Below are 14598 nucleotides of genomic sequence, written 5' to 3'. Positions count from 1 at the left end.
ATCTTCCGAATATACCTTCGATTGGCAAAGGTAGTTTATGTGATATAGAAGAACTATGTAGTTTATGTAGAGTAGGAGGCATAACATACCAGTCATACAAACACACTATACGTTTAGCTGTTTCAGTGCAGTATAAATTTAATTCAGTGATACTAATAGGATTTCCACAAAAAATGTTTATAAGAATATTATGCAATCTTTAAATTATATCAGAATCAACCTTAGTAACTTCAGAAAAAGCATCACTTTTTTTTTAATGCTCTTCTGGCAGTACTGCCGTCATTGGTATTGCCAAACCCAGTGTTAGGCATGTCAACATATGGGCTTAACCGTTCTTTGAAGAGTAACTAAATCTCTTTATTTCTTATGTTTACATATAATTTTTTAATTTTTTTTTGGCTTATACCTTTTTATAATTTCCATTTTAATCAAATGAAGAATAAACTACAAGCATTTTATCCAGCAGTGTAAAGCTGAAATTCCGAGCGCCAAGGCTGACCCACTCTCAGTTTTTGCTTTTAATCAATATCTTTCAATTCGTTGGGTTTAGCATTGCACACATTGCAGGATTGGGTGGGTTTTGTCTCTGCAAGTGCATTAACTACTTTAATATTAAACATTGCAAGATCAATCCTACAGGACCAACAACACTGGGGAAAGGGGGGAGCCTAGGAAAAGAAAACTCTAGATATAGAAGGACTTTTATTTTTAAATTTACGATTATTCCCTGCCCCCCCCACCCCCACCCCCAATTCAAAACCCATGTCGCCGGCCATGTCCTATAGCTGACTTTAAATGTGACCATTATTCCTGCAATATTAAAAACTTTGAAAAACGTCTTTAAGGTATTCATTTGATTTTTTAGATTTGATTCTTCTTCTCCGGATAAAATCGGGCTCTCTTTTTTATATTGTAGATGAAGAGGTCTACAAAAGTGACAACTTTTGCAGACCTCTTATCTATAATATAAAAGACCTCGCCATCTTCCACTTTGAGCAATAAAGGCACAAAAACTGTACTAAAAAGATTTTCTTCATTCTTAAGTTCTATACTTGTGTTGCTTGTCTCATATTTATGTTTATAAACACTTTGATTTGATGCTCCATCAAAACCAATCTTTCCATATAAAACTTCAAATATTTCGTTACCTTGACCACAATCTCAGTGACAGATCCAGCAAATTATTTTTTTGGAAGGGGGAATGTTGAAATATTTTTGTATTACGCACCACATTTGCGTCTCCTTAAAAAAAAAAAGGTTCTCAATTTCCAAGATATTTTAGCACTTTCAGATTATGAGGAGGAGGGGGGGGAGGATGCCCCCCTCCTTTGGATCCGTCACTGCACATTGTGGCACATCAATCATTTTAGTTATTCTACTAACATGCTTTGAAGAGTACACTTTGCAAAAATTTCAGAAAAATGTATATTTTCAGGATAGCAATATCAATTTTTCCACTAAAATATTGTGCAAGGTAGGATAAATATGTACATTGTGTTCAAGTTGTGTTCAGTGTTTATTTTTAATGCAAGAGCTTTCTATACACTCATAGTATTGGGAATGGTTTTATCCAAAGTTTCATCAAACTTTTGATCTCTTAAACATTAGACATATTGTTTTCTCCAGCAGCATTTGCACTACTTGTAGAAGCTAAAGATAGAGCTTCAAGATGTTCAGTGGCTATTTCTTTTATCTTTTTCCTTTTGCTTCACTTTCCAAAAACACTCAATTGTTTATGGGGCCTTCCAGAACCAAAATGAATATTTTTATTGGTCATGAGATTTCTTTGAAGCCAATGATTTTCATTTTGCTTAATTTCGGCCACATTAGTTTAGTTTTTTCTTCACCTTTGAAATAAATATAACTTTAGCAACCTTTACTTTATTTGTTAAAATCTCAAAATTAAGTTTTCCTTGCGAATTTCTTCTGTATTTTTTATTTAATAAAGTAAATCCTTACATAATCTAAATTTATCCACTCCTAATTCACGTATATTTGGAATAAGATCAAATCTTTTCATTGTTATTATCTTTAAGAATCATCAATATTATAAAATTAATATATCAGAAACAATTTAAATAATTTTTTTTTTTTTTACTTTATACTGTTTAAAAAGTTTATGCTGTTATTGCTTTAACAATTATCACATTTCCTGTAGTAATATTATTTATATTATTATCAATATTATTATATTAATAATAATATTATTATATTATTATGTAATAATATGATTTATATTATATTACTAAGTTAATTTTATTTTACAGAAAATACTAAAGCTGTTGAGTAAAGCTGCTTCAAACATGTTGTACTTATCGAATAATAAATCGCTCTTTAAAATTAACAATAAATATTTTCGAAAACCAAAAATACTAGAATTTCTAAATAGTATATAATGACAAAAGCACGTTTTTTAAAACTATATTTAATATTTATGATTTAAAAATTATATTAGAACAATTAATACAAGTAAAAACTCAAATTTAAGTTTCCTGCCATTTTCATTTGTTTGATATTATAAAATACTTTAAAAAATGGTGGAAAACAATGCTTTTATGGGTTCATACATTTGTATTTCTTTAATATGTTCCAATACCGCAGGAGGCCGCAGTAATCCCTTTATATTCTAAAAGTAGAAATGTTAATTAACTGGAAAAAATATACATATTCTTGGATCTCGGTGGAACATTATTTTAAATTTTAGATAATATATAAATCAAAAAAATACAATTATTTGTTACTTTTTTTTCGAAAATTCTTCAAATTTAAGCAACTTTTTTTTTCTTTTTAGTACATTTGAAATATATAGAGTCAAAGATTATCTTAAAAATAGATATACACTTTTATTTAAATCAAAAATACTCTATTTTTGATAAATAAAAATCTCACATTTTTCTTTGAAAATAAGATCTTTATAAAATTTAAACTATAAAATACAAAATAAAATTTTTATGAAAAAATTATTTTTACTTTTGAAATAAAAAATTATTGTAATTTAATATTATTTAAGAAAGGGCACCTAATTTATAAAAAAAATTGTGAGGGGTTTATTGCCATTTTTTGTTGTGCAACGGGTGTATATTTTAAAAATTACGTTACGAATGTCTCTTAAACGTCTTCTAAACTTTAGAACGTTTTTTATTTTATTACGATCTTGAAATGTTTACCGTCTATCCCAAGTAGGGTTCGACGACTTCGTTAACTTCCAAAACAGTTACTTTTAGTTACCGGTAACTGCGGTAATTTAGGCGTAACTTAAGGTAACTTGAATGTAACTTACAAATATATTGGTTAAGTTATAATTTAATAAAGTAACTTAAAAAAGATTGAATATTATTGATAATGTGAGAAGAACTCTTACTTTATCAATAACAATCGCGCAGATTTCATTTAATTCGTTTGCGTACAAATATTCAAAAGCAGTTTCAGTAAAAAAAGAAGAAAAAATCCAAAATTAGTCCCTTGCTAGAAATATATATATTTTTTACAACTTTAGTTAATTTCCGAAGTTTCATGCAAAGAAGCTATAAGCTTTTGTCACTATCAAGGCGTTAAACACCGTTTAGTTTAAAGCATTTCAATTATCTCATGTCATTATTCTATTTAAAACCTCAATCTTATACATATCTTGTGGACATTTTTTTCCAAAGTTAACTCAGATTCCTTGAAAAATCTCTCGATACAAACATATTAACTATTCTTTTGTTAGATTTATTTAACAGATTAGGGATTGTCCATAAATTAGGAAACGCGAAACTTATTTAAAAAATATAAGTAGGAGATCATTTTGCACTTTTGCGCGGCGGTTTTTGCTGACCTTAAAGGCTTGTTTATTTAGTTGGTTTAATTAAAGACACTGCGAGGGAAAACTTTTATTTTTTGTCTATACTTTTAATTTCGCGTTACGTAATTTATGGACGATCCCTTAACAAGAATTTTAAGGTTTTTAAGAACGTGGGATTTCATAAACTACGTCACGCGTATTTTTACTTGGTTTTATCACGTTTCCACAGGCAAAATAAAACTTAAAACTTAAAAGATTATCCTGGAATCAAAGTCACGTGAAAAATAATTTTTCCCAGAAACTCTTGTTAATTTTTTTATACTTAATTTTTAAGTATAAAAAAAAATTTTTATATTTAATTTTTAAGAATAAAAAAAATTTTTTACACCCTAATTTTGAAGTATAAAAAACAATTTTTATACTTAATTTTTAGGTATAAAAAATTTTTTTTATACTTAATTATTAAGTATAAAAAAAATTAACAAGTTACTGGTAACTAGAATTAAGTTAACGGTTATTTATCGGTCAGTAACGTTACCGGTAAGTAACTTGCATAACATGAGATTCCCAAGTTTCAAAATTAGAACTTGTATTTTGTACTCGTGCTAGGAGCTCGTCGCAAAACCTAGAACACTCTTTAGAGAATTTGAAAAAAAGACAGTCAAGAAAGAGGGTTCATCAGATGAATCAATAGAACATCAAATTTAGTACGTACAACCTTTATGATGGTAACTTTGATGGCAACAATGCTGATACTTTTGTCGTCTGAAGGAAGGTTTATAGTTGTTAAGGTGAAAAACGATCAGGTTTATAATTGGTAAAAAAAGAATCATGCTGTAAATATGCAGCAAAAAGTTGTTAAAAAAAACTAATGGCGGAAATGAAATATTACAAAAAAAAATCTTTTCTAATAAGTTTAAAAGAACTAATAAAGAATGCGATTCTTTTTCCTTTACCGATGTAGAACATGTATTGCCGAAAATATTTTTTTTGGAAATGATGCTTTTGGAATAAATGCACATTTATTGCTGAATTTCAAAATGTGGTTTCTTGATTTTGCGTTATTTCCTTAATTTTAAATTTTTAGGGTGTATTTACATGTAACTAGTTGCTTCATTTAAATTAGTTATTCTTAAACACCAAAAAACTTAACAAATTTTGCTATTATTATCAAGTATTTTCAAATCTGAAAATATTTTTTACATAACGATTAAGATAAGTTATTTTAGATATCGATAACAACTCGTTACATAACGATTAAGATATCGATAACAACTTTTTACATGATGATTAAGACAATTACTTCAAATATTAAACAATAGTGTATAAATAATATTGAACAATTTATGTTATGATGCAAAGTTCATTTTTTGAATTTAGAACAATAGAATTATTGATTAAATAGAAATAACATGCTGTAATTCATTAACGTTTAACGTTACATAATATTATTTGGTTACCTACAGTTAGTTAGTTTAAAAAAATGAATGAAAATTTCTTGTGATATTTTGTAGACGATAGAATGTATGAAAAATTTGGTTTTTCGAAATAAAAAATTCGAACGATTTTAAAATTTTCATTCAGAATAAAATATTCATTAATAGAAAAGTTTTTATTTAAAAAGTATGAAAGTTCTTGAAATTGTTACAGAGTTAATTTTCAAATATACTTACAAAAGTAAGATTATTCGTAATCAGGACCAGTTTTAATATGATTAGAAGATTAATTTAAGGTACCAAGTATGCCTTAAGGTACTTGAGAAATGAAATTTTGATCTTTATAGTTGTCATATCTAGTATTTACTTGAAATAGTATAATGATTTTAATAATTATCCTCCTGTGTGTTTAAAAAGATATAAGAAATGGATAAAGGTTTACCATCAATCATCATATTTGGATACAAAAATTTTCTTATAAATGGAGATAAATAGTCAGCTAAGTTTAATACTTGTGCTTTTTTTTTTTAAATAGGAATAACTTATAAAAAAACAGAACTGATGAAAACTCCGAGGGTTATAATCGTTCTACATGTAACAAGGAATATACCCATATCAAAACTTTTATTATTGGTCTTCAGGATATTGAATAATAAAGGGTCAAAGTTAAGTACGCCATCCTAGGCGTCTTTCTCCTATTTGATTTTAGCTCAATATTGTATAATTGAACATGAACGTTTTATATTGCATAATTATCTATATTTTAGACATTTATCCTGCAAACATGAGTCTTTATATGAGCAGTACACAAATCGGAAGAATCAGAGGATCAAAAATAATGATCAACTCTTAATGACAAGTTTTTAACAGGCCAAAAAAAAAAAGACCAGAATGTTTCCTACAGTTCAGCAAATCCTCACCAAAAGTTATTAACTCAATCATTTATAACCAACGTCATAGTAAATTGTGGTTTGCCAATTTCATTAACGGAAAACAATGATTTCCGAAAGTTTTTGACAGATATAGATCTAAAATTCACACCACCATGCAGGCAAACAATTTCATGTGAAATTTTACCAAAGATGCAACAAGCTAAGCTTACAAAATTGCATCAGGTTTTAGCTAAATCGTCTTATCTTTCACTAACAACTGATATAGCGGCTAATAGAAGAGCACACTCATTTCCTGCAGTCACTTTCTGTATTTTTATAAATGGTAAACCACAATCTCGTCTTCTTGCGTTTCGCTCCTTCCAAGGATCTAATACTGGGAGAAATATAGAAGATGAGTTAGAGTCAATAATTGCAGAAAATAATATTGCCAATAAAGTACATTACGTTGTGACAGACAATGCGTCCAACATGAAAAAAGCTATGAATTTTTTGTTTGATGATGGGGGAGATCATTTAGATGATGAGGACGATCCATTATTGTGGGAAGATCCAGTCGATGATGATATAGATATAAATGTATAAATAATATAAAATAAATGCTTACAAAGACAAGGAAAAGCAAGATGTTGAGAGAAGACAATAAAAGAGGCGCTTATAGAGCTCAAGCTTAACTAGAAAGAGCACCTAAACTTCTAAAAGAAGTAAATAAACTTTTTCTTGACTTAGCGTAGCCACATCTTAAAAAGTGGAGGGCCGCGCTTAATTAGCGTAGCCACATCTTAAAAAGTGGAGGGACCGTGTACAATTTTATAAAGTAGAGGGGCCGTACGTAAAAGATGGAGATGAAGTGTTCATTGCCTTTGAATACAAGTTCGTTTATGATTGTTTAATACTGTCAAGTTGTTAAATAGCAAAGATGGCGCCTGTAGAAGGTATGCTCTAGTTTTGCGAACGTTCTCATCTATATCCATTTATATCTTTGTAATCTTTATAATAAACTTTAACTCAGATAAAACTCAATTTTTTTCAGCCAATCGTTATCGCAATAATTTAGATCTTCCTATATTTATGAACAGTCGATGAGTCACCTACTCTTCATCTTCTAGGATTAACTCTTACTTCCAATCTTTCTTGGAAACCATATATCAAATCAGTTGCAAAATTAGCATCTGCTAAGGTTGCATCTCTTTATCGAGCTCGTCACTTTCTTACTTCTATTCTCTATCTCTATAAATCTCAAATCCGGCCTTGCACGGAATACTGTTGCCATATTTGGGACGGATCTTCTAATGATGCCCTTTCTCTTTTAGACAAGGTGCAAAAACGCATTGCAAACATAGTTGGACCTGCTCTTGCAGCCAACCTCCAACCATTATCACATCGTCGTAATGTTGCTTTTCTTTCTCTTTTCTACAAATACTATAATGGGCACTGCTCTAAAGAGCTAGCGTCTTTTGTGCCATCTACCAAAATTCATTCTCGTGTTACTCGTCATTCAATTAAGTGTCATCCTTTTTCTGTGACTGTTCTTAAGTGTTCCAAAAACGCTTATTCGTCTAGTTTTTTTCCTCGAACATCAGTTCTTTGGAATTCGCTTCTTTCATCTTGTTTTCCTGATTCATATAGTTTGCAATCTTTTAAGTCGTCCGTCAATCGTTATCTTGCTCTACAATCTTCATCTTTTCTCTTTCAGTAACTTCCAAGCAGCTCGCATAATAAATTTTAAAAATCGTTTTTCAAACTCTGAACCGCTTTTTAAAAAAATTGGACGCCTTAAATGTTTATCAACTAAATGTATTTAATGTTTTGTGTTTTATGTAAAGAATTTATGTCCCGTTTTTGTAAACTTTTACAAAATTAAACCCCAAAACAAATATAACCTACGCAATAATAGCATTTTAGAAAAAGCTTTTTGCAATAATAAACAAGCTCAATTTTGTATTCTTGGATTCTTGATTTTTTTGATTTTTTAAAAAGATTTTCAGTTGCTATACTGCATATTGATATATGTTTTATTTTGAATTTCACTTCTGAAGTATGTAGAGTATTAAAATTATGATATATTTAGTGATTATATATTCTCGGTATATATTTATTTTATATAGTATGAAGATGTTTTTATTGTTGAAGAAAATAGAGTTTTGTTAAGGGCTTCGTAATAAGGTCATTACTATCTTCTTGAAGTCCTGCCCGTATCATATTATACGGCATAATCATATTATACGGTAAATATTATACGGCATAATCATATTATACGGTAAATCATATTATACGGCAAATAAAAAAATAGCAAAAATAAATAAAAAATCTTGTGTTTTTCATTGAACCTTGTAACCAGAATTTTGTCCGTCGTATCGTGGAAAAAGATTATTAAGCTGTACTGAAAGTTGCTGGAGTGACAATAAAAATTGGTTTCTATCTTAAAATCTGTTGAGTTAACCAGTTTATTTTTGCCATCACGTTACTCGCTTTATCATATGCTTGTCCTCGGAGATTCTCAATCGGTAATTCAAATCTGACTTGGATCTTGGCCTAGCTTATTGTTCATTCAACACTGTTGAGGGAATGCCTCAAGAAGGAATAATTAGTTCGAATTTAGATTTACCCTTGTGATATTTATTGCTTTTTTGACCTTTAAAACAAACAGACACTTTTTTTCCTATTTTGAAGCCAACTGAAATTTATGCTAGCTTTAAATTCTTATCCAGGAGTGTGTTTATTTTTTTTGTCCTGTACAGGAGTTACAAAATAAACAATCATTTTCAATGTCATAATATAACTATAAAATCAATTATGTTGACAAAAGTAATTTTGCGCTTCGAGCTAAGCCCTTCTTCCCTCGTTTTTTTCCTCGAATATCGACATCCATGCCTAAATGCACTGTAACCATTGGTGAGAACAGATATTTTTTATCATAGTTTATAATATAAATTTATATAATACTATGGTTGAAGTACATTTTTTGTTTGTTTAACAGATCTATGCAAAAATACCTAAAAAGTACCAGACTGGACTACAAATCTAAAGTTTTTATAAAGCCTGATGCACAGGTGCAAAGGCTGGGATCTGGAAAGCCAAAAACCAAAAGGTTGTGACGGCAAATGACATTAATCCAATCCGAAAGAAATATTTTGTGATCCCACAGTCACCATATAAAATTACTACAGATATTTGAAATGTCTAATAGAAACTTTTTTCATTGCTGCTTTTGAAATCGGAACAGGACATGCTTAATTTTAATATTTTCACAATGCTTCTTTTTGACAGTCAATTGATTTGTGAAAAATTTTTTTGAAATAAAGTTCTAACTTTTAAATTGTCAAAAAAGAAAAAGTATGGGTGCTCAACCTAGGGCCCTGCGAATCTTTGGATTCGAATCAGATTCGCGAATCTATATAGGGTTCGAGATTCGATTTCGAATCTTTTTTAATTCAAATCTTTTCAAATCGAATCCTTACAATAATTTGAAAGAAACATTTGACAGTGCAATTCTGCATTATAAATGTAAACATACTTGACATCCAGACTACTAGAGATTATTTGTCAATTCAATCGTCCAATTGTGCTAGCGAACGAGTTAACTCAGTTGGTGGTTAAGTTCTTTGCAATAAATGACTGTCAAACACTTTTGCCAGTAGTGAAAAACTAATCTGGGCAAGAGCAAACAAGGACTTAGTTTTTTTGTTGGTATAGGCCTGACTGACCAATTGATTTTGTTAAAACTTAAATAAATACATGTTTTGTGAAAGAATTTGTTTTTAAAGCAAGATTCGGATTCGAAATTTATCATTTTATTCGATTTGAGATTCGATTCGAAATCAAAATTTCGGATTCGCAGGGCCCTAGCTCAACCAGATCTGCCAATACCAACAACTTCATGATCTGCCAAGACAAAGGTTATATGTGTAAAAGATAAAAACCTTTAAAAAAATGTCATTGAGCAATATTAGTAATATCTAACTAACTCAGCAAGAAAGCGAAGGTGTTTTTTTATGGCAAAATAATTCTAAATTATATATATATATATATATATATATATATATATATATATATATATATATATATATATATATATATATATATATATATATATATATGCTTATATTTGTTCATATATATCAAAATAACACTAAACTAGCTTTTTTTTTTTTTTTTTAAAAAAAAAAATGTATGCAGATGTAAACCTGGTGTAAATATGCACACACGCACTTGATGACATTAAATAAATAAGTTGTAAATTACCTTTAATAAAGAAACCAAACAAAATGAAATGCACGTTTGACCACATTATGATTAGGTAGATAAAAGAAACAAACTTCTCTTCTTTCAATTTAGCTAAAAATGCCCATTAAAAAGAGTTATTATTATTAAACAACTTGATTTTAATTGAAAAAGAACATAAAAATTATATAAAATATATGATATAAAACGCAAAATCATAATAAAAAGTTATTTTTTATATTTTACATCATATTTTTAGTTCTCTTTTGTTTATCTTCTGAATATACGTTATATTATATACTAGTGACGGACGAATATTTGTTTATCTAATGTTGATGTTGGAGTATTCGTTAAAAAATAATCCTTAAAGATTTTCGTATAAAATATTTATGTACAAATATATAATTGTATATCAACATTTGTTTAAATAATAACTCAAAAATAATTTTAAAACGAAAACGCGTGAACAAGTTTAACGAATATATATTTGTTAATACGCGGGAACAATATGTTCGTTAAACAAATATATATTTGTTAAAAGAATACGCGTGAACAAGTATGTTTGTTTAACGTATATATATTTGTTAAATCAATACGCGGAAACAAGTACGTTTGGCTATTAAAGTTTTTCGTCTTTATTTATTTTTACTTAAATCTTATTTAGTTGTTTAAAAAACATTTTGGGATGAAAAGGTGTTGTATTTTGTGTATAAATGTAAAAAATGTAAAATCCTATTTTTTAGCATCCAACAAACTTTTTTTGCTTTATTTTAAATTTTTAACTTATTGTTATTATTATAACATGTAAATATATTATTGTGTCTCTTTTTGTTTTTTATTGCAATTTAATTGTAAATTACATTTTAAATTACAATTTATTGCAATAATCACTAATTATTACATAATAAGAACTTATGTTACAATTAGTTAAAAATTAATTAAATTAGTTCGTACTAATATTACTATCTGTTATATATCTTTACAAATATTGTTCACTTTTTTAAAAGTTATTTCTTGCATAACAAATATTATTTGTTTAAACATATAGTATTCTAATAATATAGCGTGTTGAACTCTTATATTAAACATATAAAAATACTTTTTTTTAGGTTCAAACTGCTACATTAACTTTAACTGCTTGTCTTCTAAAGCAGTAACTTCTTTAAATTTGTTTTCACATCCATCTTTAATTCTTTTGTCTCCATCATAGTAATTTGAAATATTTTTTTTGCAGAAGCATTTATATTTATATGCAAAGTACTACTTTGCTAAAGTGTTATCCAACAAACTCAGAGTAAATGATTTTAAACTGAAAATTTCTTAAGAAGCTCAAAATATAAAGTTTAGATTAAAGATTGTTTTACAATAATCAAATAATAACAATAAATTAAGACTTTTTAGATATTTTAAACTTTAACGTCATATCTCTTTTACAGATTTGGCCTGATTTAGAAAGTTCTATTGAATTAACATTTTCAAAAGTTTTCTTGGAAAACATTATTAATCAAGAAATGTATATTGACAGATTCCGTCCAAACCTAATCTCAAAAATTTTCAATAAGTATTTCACAAACATTCATCAAAAACTTTAAAAAAAAAACCAACATAAAATCTATCAACACCTCCAAATGACGCAATATTATGCGATAATGATATAAGCAATAAAAAATTTGAAGTTGTGCACTTTGTCAGAGAAGTGAAGAAGCGGCAAATATTGTTTATCAATGTAATATAAACAAATAATACATGAAATTAAGGGGTTTTGGGGTCAAAGATTTTGTTTTTGATGTTCCAAATTATATCAAAAAATAAAAATGAAGGTAAAATTTATCAAATGAAATAAATTGAGGATCAAGAATTTAATTTTTAATATCAAAAAGTGAATTAGACTTTTCTGATCAGCGGAAAACTAGTATGCTGATTCATATATTAATTAACTAATTTAGTTTTTGTATTTTTGTGAGGCTAAACCATCTGTTTCTACTTGAAACATAAATAAATCGTAGATTTAAAATTATAAATTTTCTAAATAATGAGATAATGTATTTAAACCTCAATATACAGCATTATATATTATTAATAAAAAATATGCACACATTTGATAACTATTATACTTTCAAAAGTGAAAGATATTGTCTGGCGGTGGCTTTCCATTAAAACTTTCATGTTTAACAAAAGTGGTTGATAAAATCTGTCACTTTGAATGACTAGGTTATTCATTTGGCTTTAATTCTTTTTTTTCTGTTTTAAGAAAAGATTTTCCTTTTAAGAAAATTTTTTTCTTAAAGCCTTTTATCACAGAGCATATTTTATAAACATTTGTTTCGGAAAATTTTGCCACACAAACATTAGATGATTGGGTGGAGAAACTTCCGTAATTCACTACCTTTCCATCAAACATAAAAAATAAGTCTTGTTGGGAGTTTTGTGAGTAGTTTTTTTTGTATAAATATAAAATTATTGAAAATTTGAAACATTAGATTTTTATCTCTCTTCCTCTGTCACACAAAGCAACTTGGACTCTTTTCTGATATTTAAAAAAGTGAGTGATGATTATTTGTATAAAAATATTTTATATCAATAGTTAGTTGTGAAACAACAGTTTAAAACACGCCTCTCAACAGTTTGAAACACGCCTCTCAACAGTTTGAAACACGCCTCTTTCAGTTTGAAACACGCCTCTCAGTTTGAAACATGCCTTCTTCTTTATTTATTGCTTTCAGTTGATCTGTGTCACAGTACTTTTGTTTGCAAACACTCTGGGTTGAAGCCCTATCACGCCCTTAAAAGTCGACATCTTGAAGAGAGTTTTCTAGAACTTTTCGTCTAATGTGAATTAGACGAAAAGTTCTAGAAAACTCTCAAAATTTCTTTAATTGTGCATTTCGCTCTAGCCTTTATATAATTATATTTTTTCTGGATATGGTTGGGTTGATTGGACTTTTAATAGTGAAGTTCTTAAAAGATTTTAAAATTGACTGTAATTGCGTTTTTATAAACAAACAAAAGAATTTTTTTAATTGAATACAAACTTTTTTTTAATATCTATTTTGCTTTTAATATCTATTTTGCTCATAAAATAAAAAATTACTTACAATGAAACGGTTACAATACATAAAGATGATATATAAAAAACAGACAGGAGCGCAATAAAGATACAGATGACTTATGTCATCACAACCGTTTCATAGAGTTCATTTAAGTTTAAGAAAAACACGTTTTAACATATTAGGTATATACAGTTAATATATGTAAATTATAGGTGTATAAAAATAAATATAAGTTATAGCAGTTATAATATGGCCGGAGTTAACAAGATGCAGTTACATTTTTTTAAAAGAGAAAACACTTTTAAAGTCTTTTATACTGTTATACCTAAATTAATTCCATAATGACAGGCCTTGTCTAATAACTGATAAATTGTAACACGTGTAGTTTTAAACTGGGTAAGTGATAGACGTGGTTGATGTCAGGGTCAACGACGCCGGAGGCATCGTTGACCTTGACACCAACTTAAAAAAAAAATCTATGCAAAAATATCATAAAATACTTTTGGCAGCATTCTTATATCTATACATAAGCACTAATATTTGAAACGAATTAAGATATATCTAGGACATTCATATATTTTATAATTGTATCATCAGGAAAGCCTTTTGATATATACAACGCCCTTAATTACAACGGATATTTTTATTTTGATAAGACCAATATGATTTCTCCATGATAGATTCTCCTTAATAAATTTCCTTAAGACTTTGTATGCTTTTCTCGCTTCATTTAATTTTTATTAACTTTAACGGAAATTAAATGGTTGTCTTATTTTATGAAAGTGAGTAAAGCTCGTGTCTTTTAAAGATATTTTTCTTTGCTTTAAACTTATGTTTAAAACTTTTTATAAGTTATAGAGTTTAGTTATAAAGTTAGTTAACGAGAAAAAATATTGCTTGGTATAGGCAACAAGAGATCAATTTTATATAAACTTATTATTATTGCTACAACAACAGATCAATTTTATATAAACTTATTATTATTGCTACAATTTCTCTAGTTTTTTTTAATTTTATTTTATAGTTTAAAACTTTTTTTTTTTTTTAATTTAGATGTATTTTAACATAGATGATCAACTTATAATGTGTATCTGTATATATTTAATTTGATTAAAATACAAAAATACAAATAATAATATAAATAATTATTATTATTATAATAGTAATAATTTTAACCTTCTTTTTTCACAGAATAGTGAAAAAAAAAAATCGAT

The 14598-nt window shown here is 27.7% G+C and overlaps 1 protein-coding gene across 3 annotated transcripts in view; it reads right to left on the bottom strand.

The window, feature by feature from the left end:
- LOC105846964 (A disintegrin and metalloproteinase with thrombospondin motifs 3) overlaps positions 1 to 14598 on the bottom strand; it is a 35937-nt gene that overhangs the window by 18427 nt on the left and 2912 nt on the right. The window contains exons 1-2 of one of the 3 annotated variants that reach the window (XM_065801062.1): positions 11434 to 11705; positions 10356 to 10448 (exon numbers count right to left, since the gene is read on the bottom strand). In XM_065801062.1, coding sequence (XP_065657134.1) covers positions 10356 to 10401 — 46 coding nt within the window. In that variant the 5' untranslated portion in view covers positions 10402 to 10448; positions 11434 to 11705. Of the gene's footprint in view, positions 1 to 10355; positions 10449 to 10580; positions 10696 to 11433; positions 11706 to 14598 lie in introns of those variants that run through there. The other 2 variants (XM_065801061.1, XM_065801060.1) reach the window with 2 other exon arrangements.

This window comes from Hydra vulgaris, chromosome 07, assembly GCF_038396675.1.
Source record: "Hydra vulgaris chromosome 07, alternate assembly HydraT2T_AEP".
Classification (NCBI taxonomy): domain Eukaryota; kingdom Metazoa; phylum Cnidaria; class Hydrozoa; order Anthoathecata; family Hydridae; genus Hydra; species Hydra vulgaris.
The sequence above is the reverse complement of the archived record's forward strand: the minus strand, read 5'-3'. Positions and strand labels throughout refer to the sequence as shown.